Below are 26,697 nucleotides of genomic sequence, written 5' to 3'. Positions count from 1 at the left end.
TGCTGGAGTGACCAAACGAATCAAAGATTGGTCCATTTTTAGGAAAGAGGAAATGCCCCATCACTTATATAAAGAACAAGGCTAGTGGTCTCTTCATGTGGAATCCAGCAACACCCTGACAAAATTCTTAGTGGTTCCAGTTTGCCCATACTCATAAACTCACTTTTGATATAATGAGAAAAAACAGTAAATGTTGCAGCTGTCACTTTGTAACATGTCTATTACTATTCTCTCTTTGTTCCATATTATTGGCTCATTACCTTCTCACGCAGTTCCTGTAGAGAGATCTAATTTGCCATGGGTAAAACTGAATTGCCGCATATTGAATTATCACGAAATCTCCAGGAGAATGAAACAGCCCAGCCACACTGTTCCCCTTTGAAAATGTGAAGCTGACAGCTTTGTTTTAGTTGTTTTGTATTTAATGCCACTGCAGAGATTCTCAGGGAAGGTGCGTGGGTGCACATCCCTCCAGGTGGTTTGAGGCCAGTAGGATTGGTCAGCTTCGAGGAGCCCCCCACACAGCTGGGCCAGGGACAGGGGCATGAAGGAGGAGCTGGTCCATTTTAGAATGGGAGGAGTCAGGGGGCTCATGAATGGTACGTAAACGCTAGGAACGTGAGAATCCTTTGGGAGTTTGTTACACTACAGATTTCTGGGGCTCTAGGAAATCTGATGTGTCCAAAGAATCTTCATTTCCATCAACACCTGTAGGTGGCCACAGTCCACGTCTGGAGAAACGCCACTCCAATGATGTCATGTTCTTGATCTTGACAATATGAAGTGGATTTTGATGAAGTCATAACAATATGAATAATTCAACAGATGCGAGCTGTAGTTCTCAGTTGGTGTGCACACTCATGGGAGGTTTTTGCCAAAATACACAACCCAGGCACCACCCCAGGTCTATTAAATTAAAATCTCTAGGATTAGAAGGTGTGTTTTAAAAGCTCCCAGGTGACCCTCATGTGCCTACTGAATTAGAGGCAGGTATACTAAAGTGCTCACCTTGATGCTGTGAGTTACATACATTAATGAATTGTTTGGTTTTGCTTTTAACTTTGCTCCCAAATCTAATCTATTGTTAAGTAGGGCTATTGATTATAACCACTAGTGAAGAAAGAGTGTATAATCTAGTACAAAAACTTAAATGCCTCTCAGAGAAATAACGTTTGTAGTTAAATTCAGACAGGAAGGGAAGAGCTTGAAAAGCTACTGTGTTTCCCTGAAAATAAGACCTAGCTGGACAATCATCTTTTGGAGCAAAAATTAATACAAGACTGGGTCTTATTTTACTATAATTTTACTTACTTACTATTTTATTTTACTATAAGACCCAGTCTTATATGATGTAATATAATATAAGACCCGGTCTTATATTAATTTTTGTTCCAAAAGGTGCATTACAGCTGATTGTCCAACTAGGTCTTATTTTCGGGGAAGCACGGTATATATACTGTATATATTGTGCTCTCCTTTGACATTTCTAAGCCTTTTCTATAACTTTCACTTTTGTGCAGTATCTATGTTATGGCTAAAACCAGCGTAGCTATTTTATAAAACATGGAGGAATGGTTTGTAAATCAACAGACTATGAAATCTCCTTTCCATTCTCATGGCTCATGATTTCTATTCTGACTAAATATTTAGGCTTTGAAAGCCTCAGTGTTCTGAATACCAATGTTAGTGTGGGGACGGAGTCCCAGAGAGCAGTTTCCAGGCTCTCGGCCTCACGTGGAAGGGTGCTGGCTTGAGTGGTAGATGGCCGTCAGCTGTGGCTAGTAGGCCGTCAGCTGTAACCAGTTAGCCAGTTGGCCACTGATATAGCTGCCGTGGCTGCGCTAGTTGGTCAGTCGGTCCGTTGGCAGGCAGAAAAGCGGACAGCAGGTTGCAGGTCGTGTGGCTCCAGCCTCCAGTGAGACTATAGTGGTATGACTCCCCTACCTGTGGCTCCGTGGGTGTTCCTTTTTGGCCTAGCCATATCCTGCAGAAACCCCGCAGACCGCCCCGCATAACAGTTACCCTATTAAGGTACTTGTTGCTGAGAAAGATAAGCTACGGGGCAGTTCAGCTGTACTTCCCGTACAGTGGTTTTCAGTCTGAGTCAGAGAGCACAGCATCAGCTGGGAACACGACAGTGCAAATTCTCATGTCCCTCCACCCCACCCAACCTACTAAATCAGAATCTCAGGTGGGGCCCTGTAATCTGTATTTTAACATGTGTTTCAAGGGTGAGAACCAGCTCCAGTAATCCAAACACATTTGCGCTCGTCCGTGGATTCTAATCAAGGCAGGTAAAGCCAGCATACGATTATCCAAGCTGAGAGATATGTGCGTTAGACCCTGATTCATTGCATTTTATTTTATTGAAATCTGCTTCAGACACTGACCACAGTTGAGACAGCACCACATCTGAGCTATAAAATGTGTATGGGGTAGCTATAGTCAGGTGAAAAAAATCTGCAAACCAAAGATTAAATCTTTTCCCTTAGTAACTAACAAATAGTCACAAGTCTATCATTGTTTTAAAGTATCCCAAAAGCTGCACTCTTAACCGTTTCAGAAGCTTCTCTCTAGATGCTCCCTGTGCTACTGCATGGCGTTGTTACTCTACGTCTCTGGTGTTACTCTCGCTGAACTTGTCTGCCTCTATCTTTATATAAAGTCTTTGCCCACTTCCTTTTTTCTTTTGATGCACCTTTCTGTTCTCTTTCTACAACAGAAACCTATTATTTTCTTCTTACTGATCTAATGTACTACATTTATGGAAGACTTTTACATTCCCTTTTTTAAAAAATTTTAAAAGCAAACAAATGGGATATTTGTTATCAAGGGGTAAAAACTATGTAAGATTGCATTGCTTTTCAATTTATGTTCCCTTGGAGAGTTTGGGGGTGGGGGTGGAGTTTCCATCCCCTCTAGTTAGAAAAATATTTGGAAAAAAATATTGTTAGAGGGATTAGAGTGTGGCTAGTCATTTATTATTATTATAATAAAACTGTTAGAGGGATTAGAGTGTGGCTAGTCATTTATTATTATTATATCTTTTGTAAAGTTTGGGCCCAGTTCCTCCTCCTTAGTTACAAAAATAAAGGAGGTGGTTGGTCATATTTGATCTGAAGTAATAAGGTCCAGTTAGTGTGGAAAACCCTCCAGATCACTTTTGCTGTGTGTCCTTTTCTGACCCCCACACCTTGCTCAACTCTCTCCAATCTGGTGCAGAGCCTTGCAGACTGATAAGACCTTTTCCTTTTGGGTTATCTCCTTTGCTTTATTTTTGTGAGTGTGTTTAAAGAACCACGTGCATACTGAGAAAGGCGCAGGCCATGAGTGTGTATCGAGATGAATGAACATACCCGTGTACTCACTACCCAGATCGAGAACTGGAACAGGACCTACATCCAGACACTCTCCTTTCCACATGCCTTCCCCAGGCCCTCCCACCTCCTCCCCTGAATCCTGAAATTCTAGACTCATGTTGCCTATTTGGGAGCTTTATATAAACGGAATCATACCATATGTATTATTCTGTGTTTGGTGTCTTTAAGTGAACATTCTGTTGGTGAGATTCATTCCATGTGTTGCAGGTAGCATTAGTTTATTTTCATTACTGCAGTATATTTACATTGTGGGAACACATCACAGCTCATTTATCCATTCTACTGTTGAGGAACATTTCAAGTGTTTCCAGTTTGGGGATATTACAGATTCTTGTATGCGTCCTTTGGTACACAATGTGTATGAATTTCTTTTGGGTGAGAGTGGGATTGCAACTTCAGCAGAGACAGTGAACCAGTTTCTCAAAGTTGTTGTAACAGATAACACACCCACCAGCCACGTATGAAAGTTCTCATTGCTTCACATTCCTTCTAGCACTTGATATTGTAAGACTATAATTTTAGTCATTCTGGTGGGTGTGTAGTGGTCCCTCTTTGTGGCTGTAATTTGCATTTTCTTGATAACTGATGGTGGTGAGCACCAATGTTTATTGGTCCTCTTGTGTGAAGTTCCTTTTCAGATTTTTGCCCATTTTTCTGTTGGATTGTTTATCTTGTTGCTTTTTAGGAGTTAGTTATATATTCTGGGTAGGAGCCCATTGTTGGATATATATTTTACATACATTCTCCTTCTCTGGATGAATAGAAGTTCTTTTAACGGGGTTCAGTCCTTTCCCTTATGATCGTATTAAAGAACCTCTGCTTCTATCATAAAAATATTTTTCCATGTTATAATCTAGACTTTCTAGATCTACATGTAAATACTTAATCCAGCTGGAATTGATTTTTATGTAAGATCTGAAGTAGGGGTTCAAGATTTATTTTCACGTGTATGTGTTATCTCAGGACCATTAGGGTTTGGGGTTTTTTGTTTTTTCTTTCTTTTTGTTGTTGTTTGTTTGTTTGTTTGGGGTATTTTTTCTTAGTTTTTAAATTTTAGAATAGTTTTTGATTTACAGAAAAGTTGCAGAGGTAATACAGAGAGTTCCCATGTACCCCTCACGCAGTTTCCCCTGTTGTCCTTATGTTATTATAGTACATTCGTCGTAGCTCAGGAATTAATATCGATATGTTATTATTAACCAAAGTTCATACATTATTCAGATTAGGACCATTCGTTTTTGACAAATGGAAGTGCTGTTGTGGGATGCTTTGAGACCACATCCTGTTAATTAAACCTTCAGTAACAAAGTCCATCATGGTATGAATCAGCTGTCTTTGGCCTCAGCCTAAGCTAGAGAACTCAGCAGGGCTCAAGTAATGTGAACGTAGGTCCTGTGATATCACTGGGAAGGAAGTGTGGAAATCCTACAAATAAAGGCCCTCCCGTTTATGGTCAGCTTAAACTCTCATCCCTAGTTTTGAAAATTCTCTTTGTGAGTTTTAAAGTATGAGTAGCCTTCTTCTTAAGTCCTATAGACTTTAGTTTTGTAGTCTTTAACCAAACTTTAAAATACATTGATGATGAAGAGCTTTTTATTTTTAGTCACCACGCTACACATTACATCCCCAGGACTTATTTGTCTTCTAACTGAAATTTGTACCTTTGACCACCTTCACCCATCTCACCCACCCAACCCTCCACCTCTGATAACTACCAATCTGTTCTCTGTTTCTATGAGTTTGGGGTTTTTTTAGTTGACATGTATGAGTGAGACAATATTTGTCTTTCTCTGTCAGACTTATTTCACTTAGCATAATGCCCTCAAAGTCCATTCATGTTGTTGCAAATGGCAGGATTTCCTGTTCATGGCTGAACGGTGTTCCATTGTGTGTGTGTATAGCTATATACACCACATCTTCCTTATCACCGATGGACCCTTAGGTTGCTTCCATGTCTTGGCTATTGCAAATAATGCTACAATGAACTAGGGGCACAGATATCTTTGAGATAGTATTTTTGTTTTCTTCATATAAATACCCAGAAGTGGAATTGCTAGATCGTATAGTAGTTCTGTTTTTTATTTTTTGAGGAACATTCATAACTTTTCCATAGTGGATGCACCAGTTTACAATCCCACCAACAGTACATAAGGATTCTCTTTTCTCTACATCTTTGCTCACACTTATTATTTCTTCTCTTTTTGATAATAGCTTTTCTTACAGTTGTGAGGTGATATCTTGTGGTTTTGATTTGCATTTCCCTGATAAGTGATATTGAGCACTTTTTCATGTACCTGTTGGCCATCTGTATGTCTTTGGGTAAATGTCTGTTTAGCTCCTCTGCCCATTTTTTAATTGGTTTGGGTTTTTGTTTTTTTTAATTAAGTTGGAGGGGTTCTGTATACATATATATTTTGGGGGGATATTAACCTCCTATCGAATAGATTTTTTCTCTCATTTTGTAGGTTGCCTTTTTTGTTAATGGTTTTCTTTGCTCTAAGAAGCTTTTTAAATCAATGTAGTCCCACTTGTTTATTTTTGTTGTCTTTGCTTTTGGTGTCAAATCCAAAGAAATCATTGCCAAGACTGAAGTCAAGGAGATTAATTACCCCCTATGTTTTCTTCTAGGAGTTTTATGGTTTCAGATCTTATGTTCAAGTCTTTAATCCATTTTTAGTTGATTTTTGTGTGTAGTAGAAGATAGTTCATTCTCATGAGCAGATGTTTACAAAGTCAGTATTAATGCCAGATGCCATGGGGTAAGAGACCTCAGTGTGCCCCTTTGGCCTTGGATGTGAGTGGTGGAAACTGTATGTCTGACCCAATCTCCTCTCCCCTTCTTGGATTGGGCCTGGGGAGTGTCACCATGACCTCCAGTTCTGAGGAAGGCCAGACAGACAGCCATTGAGACTCTTAGACCTTTTACTGCAGACTTTCCCATCACTTGCCTCTCCTAGACTTCACAATAACAAACTTAAATGGTGCCAGCGTGTTTCAAAGTGTCCCTGACAGTCTTAACTATTTTTACTTTTTAACGTAAAGTGCACACTGAGCCCCAGTGACCATCTTTCACTTTGACAGCAGACATTTAAATTACAGTGAGGAAGCAAGGAAGGCCAGCAAGCCATCCCCATTAATATTTTATGAAATATTCGTTGTTCTTTAACCCAGCCGTAACCCCATCCTGGATGACACTTTTATAGCTAATGTATTGACCCCGGATGCACCCCTGCACACTTGGGTCATTTTGTCTCTGTGCTGCTTCTCCTCAGTACCATGAGCTCCCGTCACTCTGCCAGCCCAGTTGTCTTTACCAGTGCCAGAAGTTCACCTAAAGAGGAGCTCCATCCTGCCGCCTCCTCGCAGCTTGCCCCTTCCTTCTCCTCGTCCTCATCCTCCTCATCCGGTCCTAGGACTTTCTACCCTCGCCAGGGCGCTACTAGCAAGTACCTGATTGGATGGAAAAAACCCGAAGGAACCATAAACTCCGTGGGATTTATGGACACAAGAAAGTAAGAATTCTTTTTCTGGGTGGTTTACTTTTAACGTGACTGAGAACAGAAAAGTTTGGGGCAATTTTTTACAACCGAGAAGGCCAGGCTGGGGATTGGGGAAGGGTTGGTTTGTAGGGAGATTATATATTTGTTTCCTAAGTAAAACTTAACAAATTATTTCTCCACCTCATTCCTTAAATAAAATGTATTGTCGTACATTCAGATTTGAGAATCTTAGATCTCCTAGGAAAGAGTACAGTAGCCCTCCTTTGTCCGTGGGGTCTATGTTCCGTAACCTCCAGTGGATGGCTGAAACTGCAGGTAACACTGAGCCCTGTATATACTAAGTTTTTTCCTGTACGTGTATACCTATGAGAAAATGTAATTTATAGATTAGGCACAGAAAGAGATTGACAGCAATAACTAATAATAAAACAGAAACCTGATAACCGATCTGATAACCAAGACAGCTACTAAGTGACTAATAGGTGAATGGTATACACAGCGTGGATACACTAGACAAAAGAAAGATTCACATCCTGTGCAGGACGGTGCACGATTTCGTCACTCAACTCAGAATGGTGTGCAATTTAAAACTTATGAATTGTTTATTTCTGGAGTCTTCCATTTAATATTTTTGGATCATGGTTGCCCGTGGGTGGGTAACTGAAACCGCAGAAAACAAAACCTCGGGTAAGGGGGGATTACTGTATATCTGAAGAACAAACTTCAGAATGATCAACCCTGTGGTGTAAAGACCACACTTGTCCCTTTGATGATATTATTCACAGCCTTCCCATGTAATTCTTAACTGAGCCAGGAGGCACAAGAGGAAATATTAGAAAGTAAGTGACTTCCCCTGAATATAAAGGACTGTCTTACAGAGAAGTGCAGAAAAAGAAAAAGATTCAATTATTTTGTTTTTGTCTATATTAAGATTGCATTTGGGATTCATACCCTGTGTTCTTTTATTAATAAGTCTGTTGCTAATTTTGGCTTAGTAGAGCTGATAGTTTCCTGTAAAAGAGTGATTTATTCATCAGACTTTTTATTTTGTGTCTCAAATTGGTTTGTTTTTTTTTAACAAGTATTTATCCGAGTAGATTCTAATGTAATTGAACAGAAGCAGTTCTCCTTTTCTCTCCTCTAATCTCTCTCCATTGACTTATATCCTTCAGAGCCCATTGTGCCCTTCAGTCAGACTGACTGATCTAGTTCCTCCCATCTCTTTCCATTTTCTTTCAAGGCGTCATCAGAGTGATGGCAATGAAATATCCCACACCAGGCTGCGTGCCTCAACCAGGGACCTGCGGGCATCCCCTAAGCCAACCTCCAAGTCCACCATTGAGGAGGATCTCAAGAAACTCATCGACCTTGAAAGCCCACCTCCCGAATCCCAGAAGAACTTTAAGGTAAGGACAGAACTTGGGGTAAATAGCATGAGAGTTCAGATGGGATGGAGCTGCTCGCAGTTACACCCTCCAAGAAGTGTTGGTTCCTGGCTCTTCCTCATGGGAACCCACTTCCCGCCATCATCCAGTCTTCCCAGTAATTAGTTCAGTGTTTTCCAAATGTTCCGTTCCTGCAGCCACATGTCTTTACTCCGAGTTACAGTAATCTGTCCCTACCCCATGGTGCGTCCTTCTTCCACCGCTTCCTATTCAGAGTAGTGCACAAGCTGTACTCTTTGTTTCACATTATTGCATCAAATGCCATTGCTTCTTAGAACTCTACAGAGACAACTGTGGCGCCCTTGGTGCCCTTGTCAGTCAGAAATTTTTCTGTAAGGGCTTTAGTGCCTTCTGTCCAAAGGGTTCCCCTTCTCCCACACAAACAGCCGCTGCCCTGTGTGCCCACAGCACCCTGGCCCTGCTTCTGCCCCCTGACCCCAGCCAGGCAAACCTTCTGGCCAGACACTGTGTGCTCTTCAGTCCAGCAAACTAAAGTCTACGCACTTACCTTCAGTACTTTCCAGACTTCTCTACTTTATAAAGCTTTCTCTCCATTCCCTCTCAGAATTCCAGACTACAAATGCCTTCTCTGGAACCTAGTCCCCCTCCCCATCGAGTCCTGAACACTTTATGTTTGTGTGTCAATTTATGTTTGTGTGTCAATGGCCAGACCTTTGCATGACCACGTGAAAGGGTTTGCTCGGCTCACTTCAGCTTGGAGGTCCCCTGAAGCCGACTTAAGGCTCCCTTGTCCTCTGAGGTGTGCAGTCCCACGCTCCCAGGGCTCGGAGCTGGTGTTTGCTGAATCAGGCCCAAAGGTATTTCACTCTGAGCATAAGGCATGTCCGTGTGTGGTCCAACCCCAGGAAGGTCCAACCCCAGGAAGGTCATGGCAGTGAACTTTGATGTGTTCTGTTCACTATGTTCTTAGTTAAATGATTTGTAGTCTGTTTGAAGTGACTAGAACGCTTAAGTTAAGAACTTTGAGAATTGATTGAAAATGGAAGCTAGACTATTAATCACTCACCATCCTCACACTGTGGTGAGAATGCAAGGGGCGTGCCCATCCAGAGGAGCTGTGTGGTCTTCTCCTAGTCAGGGTTTCTCACCACCATTTTAGTGTGTGCGCACCCATACGTGCCTCAGTGTGTATGTGTGTGCACATGCGTGCATTCTCCTCCAGATAAATCAGGTACCTCTTAAACTTAAAAATCAACATTTACAAAAGTTAAATGTACTCCATACAGCATTCTAGAGTTTTGAGAAAGAAATGACTTATTAACATAAACATTAAGCTCATAAATCATTTTAAAGACTTGCCATTCTTGATTTCTGTTTTATAAGCCAGCACCACAGTTCTGACTCATCACCCGGGGTACAAATGGTTTCCTTAGCAACCTCGCAAAAGATGGTACTTGAAACTTCTGTCTTTATCCATCAAAACCCAAAGAGGTGTATTAAAATGTTTAAGGACCCTTTATAAATAAAAGTTGTCTCACAGTTTTCCTTTGAGTTTAGAGGAAAATAAAACTTGCTGTGAAAGGAATCTTTCGTCCAATTCTAACATTTTTGGAAAGGGGCAAGCTTAAAAGCTTTCGTTCTTTTGATTTACTCATGCAGTGGAAATAATTGAAAGCAAATGTCTGTTTTGCCCTTATTTTAGGTCTTGGCTTTTATTTCCAAAATGAATTACTTTAACATTCCTATGTGAAACAGGGGTGCACGTCTTTATGTTGTGACTATATTACTGTCAGACCCTCTGCAAAGAAAATGCTTCTGCTGACTAGACTATTGCTGTAAAGAGGTTGGAAGCGGAAGCAGGAACTGGAAATATCCTGTTTTCTCTCCAGTTTCATCCTTTTCGGTTTGGTCTCGGATGAGTTCAGCTAAGTAGCTCTGTGTGTCTTCTGAGATTCATTGTCTAGATGACCATGAACCTACTGTGTCAATAAGGCCAGTGTGCCCTTGGGAAGTCTTCCAGGTCATCCTGGCTCAAGGCTCCAAGCCACTGCATCAGGCTTCGTGGTCCCAGGAGTGGCCAGCTTCAGGCTGTGGTAACTTGGAACCCACTCATACCACACTGGCTTTCTTGGCTAGCAAGTGCTACCTATGAGCGATCATTAATATCAAATGACAGGGTCATTCCCAGGCTCATTTGCCAGCAGAGTGAGATGTCTGCTGCAGGGCTCCGATATCTGTGGCAGCGCACTGCTGCGCAGGCTGTAATTGGGAGGTGGGTGGCTGCAGGGCCTCACGCAGATGCTGCAGAGCTCCCACCTCAAGGGAAATGGCAGAGCGTAACATTCTAAGAAACCTGATTGGCAGGCAGAGATGGGATAACATTATTTTCACTGAGGGCTGTATACAGTGACAAGTGAACAGACAGTGCTACAAACTGCTTTCCAACCAACACACTCAGGTATAGACCAAAGAACGAAGCCTCATGCAGCTCCAGTGTTTAGGAAGACCTGATACTTGCTCATCCTAAATGCAAGTGCAGGTAACCCCTTTTACTAATAGCCAGGAGCACTGGACAGAGTGAGGGCAGAACAGGAGACCGACCTGGAGCAAGATGCCACCTCTCTAGGCCTTATTCCTCAGCTTTGAAACAGAGGAACAGAGTAGATCAATGATTTTAAAGCTCAAAAACCCTTTCTTTGAATAAAATTATACGTGTAAGCCCAATATGTACAACTGAGGAAGCAGAGTTTCTCTGGTGGGAGGGCTGAGTGTCATGGGCTCCTGGGTCCCACCTGAACATCTCCTCTCACCAAGAGGTCATGCTGTGAGGAACCCTTAGCGCTCCTTGGAGCATTGTTTGAAAAACCTCTGGCCACATGCTCTTTAAAATCTCTTCCGAGTTGGCCGTCAACACTGTTGTGGTTCTTTTCCAGGGGCTAGCAGCCCTGGGCAGGGCCACTCAGCAATCTCCGGTCTGACCTGCAAGGAAGACAGGGCACTTGCAGGAACCGGAGAGGTGGGCACACCTCTAAGGCTAGACTTGCAGAGAGATGGGGTGAAGATTAGCCTAATGAGTTCGGACAAGACTGGGTCCTGCTATTTTTTAATGGGCAGAAAGCATCTAGGCAGACTGCTTCCTTCCATCTCCTATCCTGCCTCCCTTAACTGCAGGATGTTATAACTTTTAATAAAGCATGCTTCTCAAAGGACTTTTTCGAGGCATCTGTTTACAGCCTTAAAGTATACTAATATTTCCCAAAGAGGCTGAAGCTGGAAGTGGTGGAAAATTTCTCTCCTATAAAACCATCAGGGTGGGATACTCACTGGAGAAGGAAATCCCTTTGCTGAACACAGGTACTAAAAAAGAAAGAGAGCAGTTCTTAAGAGATCTGATTGGTAAGCAGGAGCCTTCTGTGGTTGTCCTAGAACCTTGCAGATAGATGAGCGGTGATTTGTGATTTGTTTTTGGGTGGAGGGAGGGTTGGGTTTTTCTGTTTGTGTTTTAATTACAAGTGGCAAGCCATTTAACTTCTTTAATGCCCACTCTTCTCTGTAAAGTGAGAAGAGAAATCTTTTCCATACCAAGTTCTGTCCACTTAAAGACTCGCGAAGCATTTGTCATAGCAGCTTAGTTTTCTAGGCAGGCACGTATGTACCTTGGATTTTAGCTCATCATGAATTTTCAAAAGTGAGTACAATTGGCTACACCTGGGGCTGATTTACAATGTGCTTGATTAATAATTGTTGTATTTGTGCAGCAACTGTGCACCCCACATTGTGGGTAGCGCTGACGTGATTAACCCTTGGCTTGCTGAGTGGAATCGTGTTTGACCCAAAGCACATGAATGAACCTAAGTGTCAATTCTGTGTTCTCAGCTCCTAAATGGATTCGTTGCTGTAGCGTTCTCTCTTGTTAAAAAGTGTCTTGGGAAGTCCCGCGGTAGCTTCCTGCCAGCAGTGACTCAGTCCTCCTACTCACATCTTCACCTGTTCCCCACGTTGTTCTCCCTGCCAAGGGGAACAGGATTCTAAGAGGAGCTGAACAAAGGTAGCTTCACTGTTAACAGACCAGATGCTCTGCTGGCTTTCAAGGCGCCGGGTATTTAAATATTGTTCGTGTGCCTGTTGTTTCTTAATGAATGGGATTCTCAGAAGCCTGGTGTGCAAAAAAAAACTCAAAGTGAGATCTGGTCACAAAGGCAAAAGACATCAGCAAGAGATATAGCTGTCTGGAATTTTTGTCATTTATATATAACTATATAAATGTTTGTCATTTATAACGATGACTTCCCTGTTTCCATTTCATAGATGGAAATCTATCTCACAAAGTAAATTATTGCCCGAACTGATTAAATATAATTATAGTAGTTAATGTTTATCAAGAGCCACCTATTATCTGAGTTAATATATTGTGATGACCAAATGTTCTTGATGCCTAGCAAACATGTCACTTGCCAAGCCTCTGAGGATCCCTTCCTGGCACTGTGGCGGTTCCCCTGAGGACCGTCATATTACTTCATAATCGCACGGACACATGCCATCGTGATCAATCCAACGTTTCATTTATTCCTTGTAGTAATCCTGAGAGCTGTGCCCCCATTTCACAGACAAGGAGTTTGGGTCAGAGAGATTACATGATTTGGTCAATGACACAGGATTCAAGTACAACTCACGGGTGTCTGATCGTCATCTTGTTCTTAACCGTGACACCACATCGATGAATTCACTCAATCTCATATCTGAATTATGTACTGAGCACTGATAGTCTGGGCTGAGGGTGTGAGCAAGCACTGAAGGGTGTAGACAGCGATGGTAGACTTTGACACTTCCTTGTTGGGCTCCAGGATTTGAAGAGGTGTGTCTGAGAGCAGTGATTTTGTTAACCCACCCATCGCCCCCCAACTGAGTCATAGGTGCATGACCCAGAAAACTGACCTTCTGTTGTCTCAACTGTGTGTTTCAGTTCCATGCGCTCTCCTCGCCCCAGTCTCCTTTTCCTACCACCCCCACCTCAAGGCGGGCCTTGCACAGAACGCTGTCGGATGAGAGCATTTACAGTGGCCAGAGGGAGCACTTTTTCACCTCGAGGGCTTCGCTTCTGGACCAAGCCCTGCCCAACGACGTCCTCTTCAGTAGCACGTACCCTTCTCTCCCCAAGTCTCTCCCGCTGCGGAGGCCTTCTTACACCTTGGGAATGAAGTCATTGCATGGTAAGTGTTTTTCGCTACAGCTGCAGAGCCCTGCTGATGATGGCCAATGTCCCCAAAACAACTGCTCAAAGAAGAATAACCGGACGGAGTCCTGCTAACATGCTCAGGTCATCTTAGCTCACCAACACCTCCCTCGTTTAGCCTCCCACCAGTAATGGCAAACCACAGGGTACAGACATTCAGCCTCACCAGACCACAAAAGTCACCTGGGATGCTTGCTGGTTTTTTAATAATTTGGGTGTAATTGACATATAACATTAAATTAGTTTCAGGTGTTCAACGTAATGATTCGATATTTGTATATATTGCAAAATGATCACCACAATGAGTCTAATGACCACCCATCACCATTCATACTTAGTTTTTTTATTTTCTTGTGATGAGAACTTTTAAGATTTACTCTCCTAGCAACTTTCAAATATGCAATACAGTATTGTTAACTATAGTCACCATGCTGTACATTACATCCCCATGACTTATCTTTCTCTGTAGGCCTTTTATCAACTAGCACAATGCTCTCAAGGTCCAGTATGTCCTTGCTAATGGCAAGATTTTATTATTTCTTTTGTGTCTGAATAATATTCCACTGTATATGTACCACACTTTCTTTATGCATTCATTCATCAATGGACAATTAAGTTGTTTCCATATTTCAGCTATTGTATAAAATGCTGCAGTGAACATGGGGGTGCTTCGCTCTTTTCAATTAATACCCAGAAGTGAATATCTTCTTGTATAAATACCCAGCAGTGGAACTGCTGTATCATATGGTAGTTTCATTTTGAGAAGTCTTCATACTGTTTTCCATAGTGGCTGCACCAATTTACATTCCGACTGACAGTGCATAAGGGTTCCCTTATCTCCACATCCTCATCAACACTTTTTAACTTTTTGATAATAGCCATTCTAACAGGTGTGAAGTGATATCTCACTGTGGTTTTTGTTTGCATTTCCCTGATGATTAGTGATGTTGAGCATTTTTTTATGTACCTGTTGGCCATCTGTATGTCTATGGAAAAAAATCTGTTTGGATCCTCTGCCCTTTTTTTCATCAGATTGTTTGGCTTTTGCTATTGAGTTGTGAGTTCTATATATTTTGGATATTAAACCCTTATCGGATATAGGATTTGAAAATATTTTCTCCCACTCAGTAGGTTGTCTTTTCCTTTTGTTAATGGTTTCTTTGCTGTCCAGAAGCTTTTTAGTTTGATGTAGTCCCACTTGGTTATTTTTGCTTTTGTTACCTTTGCTTTGGTGTCAAATCTACCAAATCATTGCCACAACCGTTGTCACAGAGCTTACTACCTAGTATGTTTTCTTCTAGGAGTTTGTTTTCTCATCTTACAATCATGTCTTTAATCCATTTTGAGTACATTTCTGTGTAATATGTGAGCTAGTAGTCCAGATTCATTCTTTTGCATTGTGACTGTCCAGTTTCTCCAACACCATTTATTGAAAAGACTGTCCCTTCCCCACTGTCTGTTCTTGGCTCCTATGTTGTAAAGTGATTGACCATATATGTGTGGGCTTGTTTTGGACTCTCTTCTCTTCCGTTGATCTGTATGTGTGTTTTTATGCCAATACTATACTGTTTTGATTACGATCACTTTGTAATATAGTTTGAAATCAGGAAATGTGATGCATCCAGCTTTGTTCTGCTTTCCCAAGATTACTTTGGTATTTTGGGTCTTTTGTGAGCCCATATATATTTTAGGATTGTTTGTTCTAGTTCTATGAAAAATGTCATTAGTATTTTGATAGAGATTGCACTGAATCTGTAGATTGCGTTAGGTAGGTTAGACATTTTAAAGATAATTAATTCTTCCAATCTGTCAGTATGGTGTAGCCTTCCATTTATTTGTGCGTTTTTCACTTTCTTTCATCCATGTCTTATAGTTTTCAGAATGCAAGTCTTTTACTTTCTTGGTTAAATTTATTCCTAGATATTTTATTCTTTTTGATGTAATTGTAAATGGAATTTTCTTAACTTCTCTTTCTGATAGTTTGTTATTAATATATCAAAATGCAACACATTTTTGTGTATTGATTTTGTATTTTGCAACTTTCCTGAATTTGTTTATTCTTACAGTTTTTTTTTGGTGCAGTCTTTAGGGTTCTCTAATATAATAGGTCATCAGCAAATGGTGAGTTTTACTTCTTCCTTTCGTATTTTGATGCTTTTATTTCTTGCCGAATTGCTGTGGTTAGGACTTCCAATACTATGTTGAATAAAAGTGATGAGAATGGGCATCCTTGTCTTGTCTCTGATCTTAGAGGAAAAGCTTTCACCTTTCACCATTGACTATGATGTTAGCTATGGGCTTATCATACACAATCCTTATTGTATTGAGGTACGTTTCCTCTATACCTACTTTGTTGAGAGTTTTTATCATAGATGGATGTTGAATTTTGTCAAATTATTTTTCTGCATCTATTGTAATGAGCATGTGATTTTTATACTTCATTTCACTATTGTGATATTACATTGATTGATTTGTGGATTTTGAACCATCCTTTCATCCCTGGAATAAATCGCACTTGATCATGGTATATTATCCTTTTAATGTCTTGTTGAATTCGGTCTGCTAATACTTTGTTGAGCATTTTTGCATCTATGTTCATCAGGATTATTGACCTGTAATTTTCTTTTCTTGTGGTGTCCCTGTCTAGTTTTGGTATCAGGGTAATGCTGGCCTCATAAAATGAGTTTGTAACTCTTCCCTCCACTTCCATTTTTTGGAAGAGTTTGAGAAAGTTGGTATTAATTCTTCTTTAAAAGTTTGGTAGAATTCCCCTGTAATGCCCTCTGGTCCTGGACTTTTGTTTGTTGGGAGGTTTTTAATTACTGACTCAATCTTCTTACTACTAATATGTCTGTTTAGATTTTCTATTTCTTCATGATTCAGTCTTGGTAAGTTACATATTTCTAGGAATTTTTCCATTTCTTCTAGGTTATCCAATTTGTTGGTATATAATTGTTCATAGTAGTCTCTTATGATCCTTTCTATTTCTGTGGTATCAGTTGTAACGTCCCCTCTTTCATTTCGGATTTTATTTGAATCTTTGCTCATTTTTCTTGGTGAGTCTAGTTAAATGTTTGTCTATTTCGTTTATTTTTTCAAAGAACCAGCTCTTAGTTTCATTGAACTCCGTTTTTTTATTTGTTTTTACTTATTTTATTTTTATTTAGTTATTTATTTATTTTTGTCTCTGTTTCATTTATTTCCTCCCCTCTACTAATTTTTGGCTTTATTGGTTCTTTTTTTTCTAGATCCTTGAGGTGTAAAATTAGGTCAGTTGAAATTTTTTTTGTTTCTTGATTAGGCATTTATCAAGATGAACTTCCCTCTCAGAACTGCTTTGCTGCATCCCATAAGTGTTGGTATATTGTATTTCCATTTTCATTTGTCTCATGGTATTTTTTTATTTCCCTTTTGATTCTTCTTTGACCCATTGGTTATTCAGTAGTGTGTTGTTTAAACTCCACATGTTTATGAATTTTCATTTTCTTGTTGTAGTTAATTTCAAATTTTATACCATTGTGGTGGGGAAAGATGCTTGATATGATTTCAGTATTTTAAAATTCATTAAGACTTGTTTTGTAGCCTAACATATGATCTATCTTGGCTAATGTTTCATGTGTGCTTAAGAAGAATGTGTATTCTGTTGCTTTTGGATGGAATGTTTTTTATATATTTGTTAAGTCCATCTGGTCTAAAGTGTTGTTTAAGGCCGATGTTTCCTTATTTATTTTCTGTCTAGATGATCTACCCATTGATGTAAGTAGGGTGCCAAAGTCCTCTACTATTTCTGTATCGCTGTCTATTTTTTCCTTTAGGTCTGTTAATATTTGCTTTATATACTTAGGTGCCCCTATGTTAATGTGTAAATATTTACAAATGTCATATCATCTTTACAGTCTTTGTTTTAAAATCTATTTCATCTGATATGAGTATAGCTGCCTCGGCTTTGTTTTGGTTTCCATTTGCCTGAGATATCTTTTTCCATCCCTTCATTTTCAGTCTGTATGTTGTTACATCTAAAGTGAGTCTCTTATAGGCAGCATATAGAAGGATCTTGTTTTTTAATCCATTCAGCCATTCTTTGTCTTCTGATTGGAGCGTTTAGTCCATTTACATTTAAAGTGATTACTGATAGGTATGTACTTATTGCCATTTTGTTAATTGTTTTCTGTTTTGTAATTTCTCTGTTCCTTTCTTCTTTCTTGCTTTCTTCCTTTTTGATTTGGTGACTTTCTGTAGTGGTGTGCTTAGATTTGTTTCTCTTTATATTTTGTGTATCTACTATAGGTTTTATGGCTTTGTGGTTACAAGGAAGCTTACATATAACAATTTATATTTATACAGTCTATTTTTAGTTGATGACAACTTAAGTTTAAATGCATTCTAAAGCTCTACATTTTTACTCTCCTCCTACCCCCAACATTGTATATTTCTGATGTCACAGTTTACATCTTTTTATCTTGTGTATCCCTTAATAAATTATTGTAGTTATAGTTATTTCTACTATTTCTATCTTTTACCCGTTATCCTGGCTTCATAAGTGATTAATCCACCACCTTTACTATATATTTACCTTTTCCAGTTAGATTTATACTTTGATAACTTCACTAGATAGTGTATTCTTGATTGGAAGTTTTCTTCATTCAGGACTTTGAATATATCTTACCACTGCTTTCTGGTCTGCAAAATTACTGCTAGAAAATCTGCTCAGAGCCTTATGTGGGCTCCCCTGTACCTGACAAATTATTTTTCTCTTGCTCCTTGACTTTAACTTTTGACATTTTAATTATAAGATGTTTTGGTATGGTTCCATTTGGGCTCATCTTATTTGGAACTCTCTGGACTTTTTGGATCTGGATTTGTTTCCCACCCTTTCTTTCTCTTCTCTACTTCCAGGACTCTCATAGCATGGATGTTCGTCCACTTGATGTTGTCTCATAAGTCCCTTCAGCTATCTTCACTGTTTGTTTTTTTCTTTTGGCTACTCTAATTGAGTTCCATTTCCTTGTCTTCAAGTTTACTGGTCCTTTTTTCTGCTTCATCTAGTCTGCTGTTGAACCCCTCCATTATATTTTTCAGTTCAGTTATTGTGTTCTTCAGCTCTGTGACTTCTATGTGATACTTTCTTATATTTTCTATCTCTTTGCTGAAGCACTCACTTTGTTTATTTGTTTTCTCCCAAGCTATGTAGCAACATTATGACCATTATTTTTAACTCTATCAGGTAAATAACTTACCTCCATTTTATTAAAATTTGTTTTTCTGTGATTTTATCTTGTTTTCATTTGGAACGTGTTCCTCTGTTTCTTCATTTTTCTTGACATTCTGTATAGACGTCTATGCACTAGATGAAACAGCCCCCTCTTTCAGTCTTGAAGGAGTGACCTCGTGTAAGGCATGAACCTTATTGTTTACTCCTGCCCTAGCTCTTGCTTTTCTCTTCAACTTTGTGATGTCCAAACAGCCAACTTTATTTTTAGTTGAGGTGTGCCAAGACCTGTCAGTGTCCCAAAGGGGAGGAGCTCAGTCAGTACTTAGATTCATGCTGATTGGAAGCCAGATCCTCTGGCAGCAGCTTTTAAAGTATGCAAAGGGACCACAGGCTTAAGCCTTGCTGGTCATCATAACCAGGCAATATAGAGGTGTCACAAAATCGGGGTGCCAGATGAGTGTATAAACTTCCTTCTGGGAGATATTGGTGAGCTGGAGTGAAGCAGAGGAAGAAAGCATTGGCCTCTGTTTCCTGAGAAGTCCCTTCATAGGCCAGCCCCTAGTTTAATGCCAAACCTGAAGCCAGCCACTCGGCCAAAGCTCCAGAACAAGAAATAATCCTCTTTCACAGAAAGACTGGAGTTTGTTTCAGTCTGCTGTCTGTGCAGTGTCCTAGTAAAGATATAATGCCAAGAACTATCTCTCTAATTGTTACCGTCCCATGGGACCCAGGAATGCAAGTCCCCCTGGCCACCAGAGTCAATCCTTTGAGTGGCAGCCACAAAAACAGGGCAAAAATACAGATTTCCAGACCATCCCCAAGACCTGAATTTGAATTTGAATACAAAGGTGTATTTGGGGAGTTAGTACTTTTTCCAAACTTCTGCGGTGCTGCTATGAGTGGGTAAATTTGGCTAAGACTAGATTAGTTATTTCTTAGAGACTGTATCCACTGGTTGCCTTCAGTCACCTCAGAACCCAGGCTTGCCATTGTTCTCTGTCTCTCCAAGGATGTGACGATATTGCCTCTGGTGTCAACCGCTTATTTGTTGACTCTTCCATTTACTCAGTGGGCCAGCAAGTATTATTTTAGGAAAAGGCATATTGATGGTGAGGCACCTCCATGTTCTTGCCTTTGGTTCATAAATGCCTTGTTTGCTCTGTGACCTAACTAGATCCCAATTTATAAAGGGCCATTTTCTGTGACTGTGGGTTTAAATTTGCCCTTTTCTTTCCCCTTTATCTGTCCAGTCCCATTCCAGGGTTGTCTTTTGTACCTACCCTCCCTGCTTATGACCCAGCACAACAGATACCTGTTATGGAACCTATGTTCCTGCTTGTGGATTATACATATGGCTATAACCCCATTTCCCTTCTGCCACCCCCCTTTTTTCTGGGAATTTTGTGTCCATTCATACCCACATTTCTTTTCCTTCTACTGCCTCTCAAAGCAGTACTTTCTTTAAATCTGCTGCTTGCCTAACTTGATTTCTCCCTGCATTATTTGTGAACGCTCAGCTACTCTCATGACTATACCACCATCGTCTCCATCCCACTTCTGTTCCCATTCTCCCCTTCTCACCTATGACAGACGTTACTCAAGGATCATGCCAGCCTCCCCTTCCCCACGCCTTCATCCAACTGCGGCTTGAATCTGGTTTCTCTTTGCTCCAGGAGGTCACCCCCAAAGAACTAAAATTGACACATACAATTGACACATATTAGGTCCTGGTAGTGACCGAAGATGCCTTAAACCTTTTGTCCCCACACTGGGGCCACACTCTCCTGAATTCCATTGCTCCTACAATTTCATACCTACCTTGAATGCTTCTCTCACGTCCCTGTACCTTTTATTAACATTTGCAGCAGTGAAAACAAACCCTTTGTGAAGCCTTCTCTGCATGTGTCATGTCAGCGTAGGCGCTGCCTTCTGGAAGCTTCCATTCTAGGAGAGCAGCCCCGACCCCCCACACAGTCACTGTTCAGCAGAGGAAGCCTGGGGTTAAAGGCTGGGCCCTGAGGAAGGGAAAAAACCAGCTGCCCTCTCTGAGCTCACCTTTTGTTTCCTGAAAATCAGGCAGCAGCATGGTGATCTCATGGCCTTATCTGAGCGATCCTTGCTGGCCTGATCCCTCAGCCCTGCCTCATTTGGTGTAAATGCCACTGAAATGTGTTTGGGCAATGCGGAGGGGTGACTTCTTTTTCCCCTATGTGGAAATTTGAGCCCCAGAGATAAAAGGGCAGAAGGGTTGTGGTCTCTAAAATTGTCTGTTCCACCTACTTACCCTTGGTGGGAGCAAGTTGAAATAGAACAAGCGTTTAATATCTGGCAGTATTTGTTGATTTCCATTTACTCATAATTTTGCTAATTTTAAGCACATTAATAACTGGCAGCTGCACTTCCAGAGCAGTTCTGTATATAATTTGAAAGGGAAAATAAGCACTAAATATACTCTGGTTTACCAGGCTCTCATAATTGACGAAACTTTTTAACTCCTTGTAAACAGGTATTTCTGGAGTTGCTCACAGATTTTAACTGAGAGTTTCACCTCCGGTTCTGTGTTTGCATGGACTTCAGGGTCACAGTCACATTCTGAGGGTGGCCTTTCTCATGAACTTGCATGCTCCACCCTTGTTTCCACCCCAGCTTCTGCCCTCCGGAGAGCATTTACATTTCATGAGCCCCCCAGCCCTCCCTCCCTCCCTGTCCTCCGCCTTCATGAACTTGAGCAGTAGCAGCATGCCCTCTTATGGCACAGAGTGGCTCACTGCACCATTCCTCCCTGCCCCAGGCTAAGCAAAGCTTAGTTCTTAGGATGACTTAATATTTGTATTTAAAAAATTGTCACCGTAGAGGAGCTCAGTCCAAAACTACTGACCCCAGGAGTTGCTTATCGCGTCCTTGGGAAAGAGAAGGCCTGTTTACCCAGCCTGAATCCTTTCACTCTGTGGGGAAAAGCGAGATGCTGGAGCTGCCCTGGACCCCACTGTGGACAAAGAGCTCCTACAAAAGCAGACATATTAGCTCCGTGCAAAAGTAACTTTTCCATGACTCACACTACTAGAAATGAGATAGTAGAAGGTTATTTAAAAAGGAAAAAACAAGACTTAAGACTGGAGGAAGCCAATATCCGTAGTTCACCTCAGCTTTAGAATGGCCACTAATGGCCTGCTAGCCTAAAAATTAATTCTAGGTAACGAATGACTTCCAGCTCTCTATGGTAACAGAAAATAAATAAGCTCGCGAGTGGTTCTCCTGTGGGCATGAGAAGTGTCTTTTCCCTCGTCTCGTCCTGCAGGAGAGTTCTCGGCCTCAGACAGTTCCCTCACCGACGTCCAGGAGACCCGAAGGCCCATGCCTGACCCCGGCCTGATGCCCCTGCCTGATGCTGCTGCGGATTTGGATTGGTCCAACTTGGTGGATGCCGCCAAGGCCTATGAGGGTGAGTCCACTGAAGATCCAAGCAGACAGCACGGGGCCGGGCAGGGCCACGCTGAGGTGTGGGCCGTGTGAGTGCTCTGGTCAGGTCTGTTCACTCTGCTTCTTCAGACACACTGACAGCACATGCCCTTTACTGGCACAGCCAGAAATGAGCTGAACTAACACTTATTGAGCACTTCAGCAGGGGCACACATCGTCTGACTTAATCAGATGGAATCTGGTGTTTCCTCTCCACAGGTATTCATTACATGGAGGCTTTACTGCCCCGTATGTGGGAAGGGCGGGCGCTGTCACTTGACTGAAAAGAACATGGTCTTTCATCACATCGGAAAGACATCATTGCTAAATGCACAGTTGGATCTGTTAGGATGCTTGCCCTGCCCCGGTCCTGGCACATGTTGGGGGCTCCACCTGCCCTTCCCATTCACCTCTCCCGTGTGTGGCAGCACATTTCCTGTCCTCTTGTTCCTGGGCCCACCCACTGGCTGTGTGCTCGCTCCAGGCCGCTGGTTCTTAATTGTAGGTCCTTAGACTGGTGCTGACCGGGTTCCCGGAATATAAAAAAACTAAAAACAATGCTGTCTTGTGTGTTGACATAAGGCTGTCAAGTGCCTTTTTTGGAATAGATTGACTTATTCTAAGATAAAAATCAAGATGCTAGCAGATGATTTGTTTGGGGGCGGGGGGGTTCATTTGTTGTTACTGCTCTTGAAGAATTGAAAGTGGCTATTCCGTCGGGCTCCAGTTTTTGGGAGAAATTGATTAGGCCAAAGAATTCAGTTTGGCAACCAGGAAACAGTCAACAAGGCAGCCCCATTTTCACTGGCAATTCCCCAATAGTAACTGGATTTTAAATTTCAGTTTGTTGGTCACTCTCCTATATATAAAGTGGTAGCAATTTTGTGTTTCTAATGGGAGGGTTTTTCTAATTTGATTTTGGTTTTTGGGGGCTCAAGTTTTCAGTAGCTATATTTTGAAGCACACATGGTGTGGACATGGGTAAAGCCCACCAAGGTGCCCAGGCATCTTATGGGAAACATACTTCAAGTCTCAAGAAACTTAATACCAGCTCTTTAGTGCATTGTATATCATCGCTGAGTGGAAAGCCTTGGTCTGGAAGTTTGGCACAAGGCCTGTGTCCAGGGAAATGTTTAACAGAATGCTACTTTGATGAACAAGAGGAAAGGAAGACTAAACATTGATTCACAACAACGTTTTTTCTAAGGGAAATTACAATGTCCCCATCCTCTTACAGCTTAACACAGAATATTTTCTTCCTGTGAGGCTTCTGATGCTTCCCTGCACGTTGATTAGATGACTGTCACTGTGGCCGTTTGGTGGCTTGATAGATAGGGCTCAGGACATGGTTCCAGAAAGCTGAATGGTGTCTTCTCTCCTTTCCAGTCCAGAGAGCCTCATTCTTCGCTGCTAGTGATGAGAACCATCGCCCCTTGAGTGCTGCATCCAACGGTGACCAGCTTGAGGACCAGGCTCTGGCCCAGATGACGTCCTACAGCAGGTTGGTCACCCAATGGTGAGGTCCCCACTCTGCACCACATACCAGCTACACTAGTGCCAGCAGGTGGGGAAGGGGAGACGGAGGCCATGGGGATTAGCTGAATGACGCTCTTCCCTTCACTGCGGTGCCTGGCACTTCACATTTTAGTTAGAACATTTTGTAACTAAATAGTGTAAATACAATTAAACTGGCCTTGACGTAAAGCAGTAATTATGAAATTCATTGTTATTTAATGCCATAATACCTTTATGCCCTTGGGGCTTATTAGTAAGGTAAGAAAAATCGTTTGCACTGAAACATGCCCCGATTCCTGTGCAGTTAATCTTTGAATCTGTTCCCCAGCTCTCAGTTGGCCATCTTGTAAATACGCCTGTGTCTTAGCAGTTCCAACATGCTACTTCCAATCTACCTCAGACATGAGTCACCAAGATAGTTAAGATTGTATGTAAAATACGTAAGCAATAACGGAAGCCCAGAGAGTTTTCTTGTGAGTTAAGAACATGGACTTTGACTCCTGTTTAACTGTGCAGAGGCTGACTTTTTCCATTTTCCCCTCAGTTGCAAGTGGGGAGGATATTGGATATGTGTGTGATATTACTGTACAGCAGGTCCTTGAATAGTATTGTTTCGTTATGAGGTGCTGTAGGAACTGAACTCTCGGTTGTGTCAATTAGCCTGTGGTAAAATTGGTTGGTTGTTACACATTGTTGATAGGTTCTGCAACTTGCAGTGGGAACTCATTGTATATTAGAACATCCCAGGAGTCAGCCGTGGAACATGGAGTAAGCACTTTTTGATGCAGAATAATCTCATCCATTTGAAACCTCTTCCCTTAAAACCCTTGAGGATGATCACGAATCCAGGTATCTATAAAACTTGGTCAGAAACAGACAATTAACAGGCGAATGAGTGTGGTATAGATCACATGATGTACTGTGGTTTGTGTTGAAGACATCTCAGAGCAAGTCTGCAAGGAAACACTATTTGTACAGAAACTATAAAAGCGATGGATCGTTTGTCATGAGTGTCACCAACAGATGCTGCATTCACTCTTACCATTGGGACAGCTAGAGGGTGGCAGTTAGTTTGGCTGCTGAAAATTAAAAAAAAAAAAGAAAATTGCAGAGTTGGGGTGGAGTGCAGCCCAAAATGTACTTCTTGGGATGAGGTCTCCAACAAAGAGATTCTGCGTGAGCAAAGTCCATTTTCCTAAGAAAGGATTATTGAACAGTTTTTAACCCTTTCTAGAATCATAAGACAACGGTGATGATCGGCTCTTTGTTCAGTGTGGATGAACAAATGCAAACGGAGTTACATATGTTTTGAAAAACTACCAGTGCATGCACAGACATAGAATTCATTTTGAAAACCTCCAGAAGTCAAGATAAGCTGCTAAGAGTTGCTTCAGTCCTGACAACCTGTGTGACTGCAGCAGCCCTGCCAGGAGCTGCGATTGGGCTCGGTGTCTTGTGAAGGACACCCCCACCCCACATCCAGTGATTCTGTTAAGCACCACCCTTATTCGGCCATCGCTTTGCCCTTCAACCCATCCAAACCTGAGCAGCTTGTTGGACCATATTGTATGGCTGTGGATTGTCACTGACCACTTACCTTTTAAAATACATGTATTGTCAGCTTTTAGTGGTTGTCTTATCTTAGAAGTTCGAAGATCGTTATCATTTCATTTATTTGCAGCCTTTGCCACCGTGCGTTTTACCTTTTGGGCTTGTAGATCTAGAATTAGCAGAAGACATCAACACAGCTCGTTTTAGGTCAGGAATTCTAACTTGAACTTTGATTTTTAAAGTGAAGAATACCTCTGATTCCAGGATTCCAATAATTCAGAATCATTAGCTCTTCCCCTTGGACCTCTGGAAAGAGGCAGCTGCCTGTTATCCCAGTGGAAGGCTTTAGATTCTCGATTGCATAGCTCTGAGGGTTGTGCCTAGCTGGAACTCACTCAGAAACTTGCCACAGCTTGAATTCAGGTCAAGGAGAGTGGGGGAAGGACAGCTGACAAGGGTCTTCAGCCCTTGCCCAGCCATGTCATAGGTCGAGCCAGTTGGGTGCCCTTCTCATCCTGTAGCTCACCCTGCTTTTGGTACTCTTCTAGCATGGCATTATTAATGCTTAAATAAAATGGGAGAAACTAAGAGTGTGGGCCTCACTTGCTGATCATAATAGGAAAGAATTTAAGACATTAAGGTTGGACTGACAGGCTTTTGAAACATGGATTCTGGTTTTTAAAAGTATTTTAAGCTATTTAGACTAGTTTTTAAGATGTGAGCACGATCACTTAGCTGCCACTGGATGGGTAGCCACAGGCTAGTTCCTGGGGAACCAGAAACCTGCCCTGTCCTGGTCACCCAAGGTGGAGCTTGCTCGCCTCTTCTTAAAACCACTAAAGACATAGGAATCATTTCATTGTTTGACAGTTGGATCTGCCAGAAAGTACCTCTTGTGCTGCCAAAGAAACCATTTTCACTTATTGTCCTATATTCTTTTGTCACAAAAATACAGTATCTTTAACTAAGGAAGTTACTGATTGGCTGTAGGTTACACTTGTGTAACCTTTTGTTAAAATTACCATTTTCTTTCTTAAAGTGACAAATGCACATTGAAAGTTATTTTACAAATACATCCGCCTCATTAAAAACAATGTCAAACAAACCCAGCCATGGAGGCTCCCACCAACGTGGGCTTTTGTTTCTTGTTCCCAGCAGTAAAGACTCCTCTCCCACTCTGGCTTCTAAAGTGGACCAACTGGAAGGGATGCTGAAGATGCTCCGGGAAGATTTGAAGAAGGTAAACACATGTTTTCAAAGTAAATTGCCCGATCTGTGCTAACTGTCCTTGAACTGTGAGAGTTCCACTAACTGTAGTGTTAGTGGCATAAGACGTGGGGGTTTTCCCTATTTTCGCAGCGTGCACACGTGCTTGGAGCTCAGGTCCTACTGACACAATAGTGCAAGAAGGCCTTCATCATTGTTCTCTTTTCGTGGAAGC

At 41.5% G+C, this 26,697-nt stretch overlaps 1 protein-coding gene across 21 annotated transcripts in view; it reads left to right on the top strand.

The window, feature by feature from the left end:
• The window catches only part of SIPA1L1 (signal induced proliferation associated 1 like 1), a 347,617-nt gene that overhangs the window by 302,284 nt on the left and 18,636 nt on the right, over window positions 1-26,697 (top strand). For 11 of the 21 annotated variants that reach the window (XM_074327262.1, XM_074327268.1, XM_074327261.1 and 8 more), the window contains 6 exons: window positions 6,653-6,892; window positions 8,121-8,286; window positions 13,250-13,496; window positions 22,030-22,173; window positions 23,577-23,706; window positions 26,412-26,496. In XM_074327262.1, the coding sequence (XP_074183363.1) occupies window positions 6,653-6,892; window positions 8,121-8,286; window positions 13,250-13,496; window positions 22,030-22,173; window positions 23,577-23,706; window positions 26,412-26,496 (1,012 nt within the window). The remainder of the gene's footprint in view (window positions 1-6,652; window positions 6,893-8,120; window positions 8,287-13,249; window positions 13,497-22,029; window positions 22,174-23,576; window positions 23,707-26,411; window positions 26,497-26,697) is intronic. The other 10 variants (XM_074327274.1, XM_019733526.2, XM_019733529.2 and 7 more) reach the window with 4 other exon arrangements.

Source organism: Rhinolophus sinicus, linkage group LG03 (assembly GCF_036562045.2).
Source record: "Rhinolophus sinicus isolate RSC01 linkage group LG03, ASM3656204v1, whole genome shotgun sequence".
NCBI classification, from domain to species: Eukaryota; Metazoa; Chordata; class Mammalia; order Chiroptera; family Rhinolophidae; genus Rhinolophus; species Rhinolophus sinicus.
This window is presented reverse-complemented; position numbering and strand designations above follow the sequence as displayed.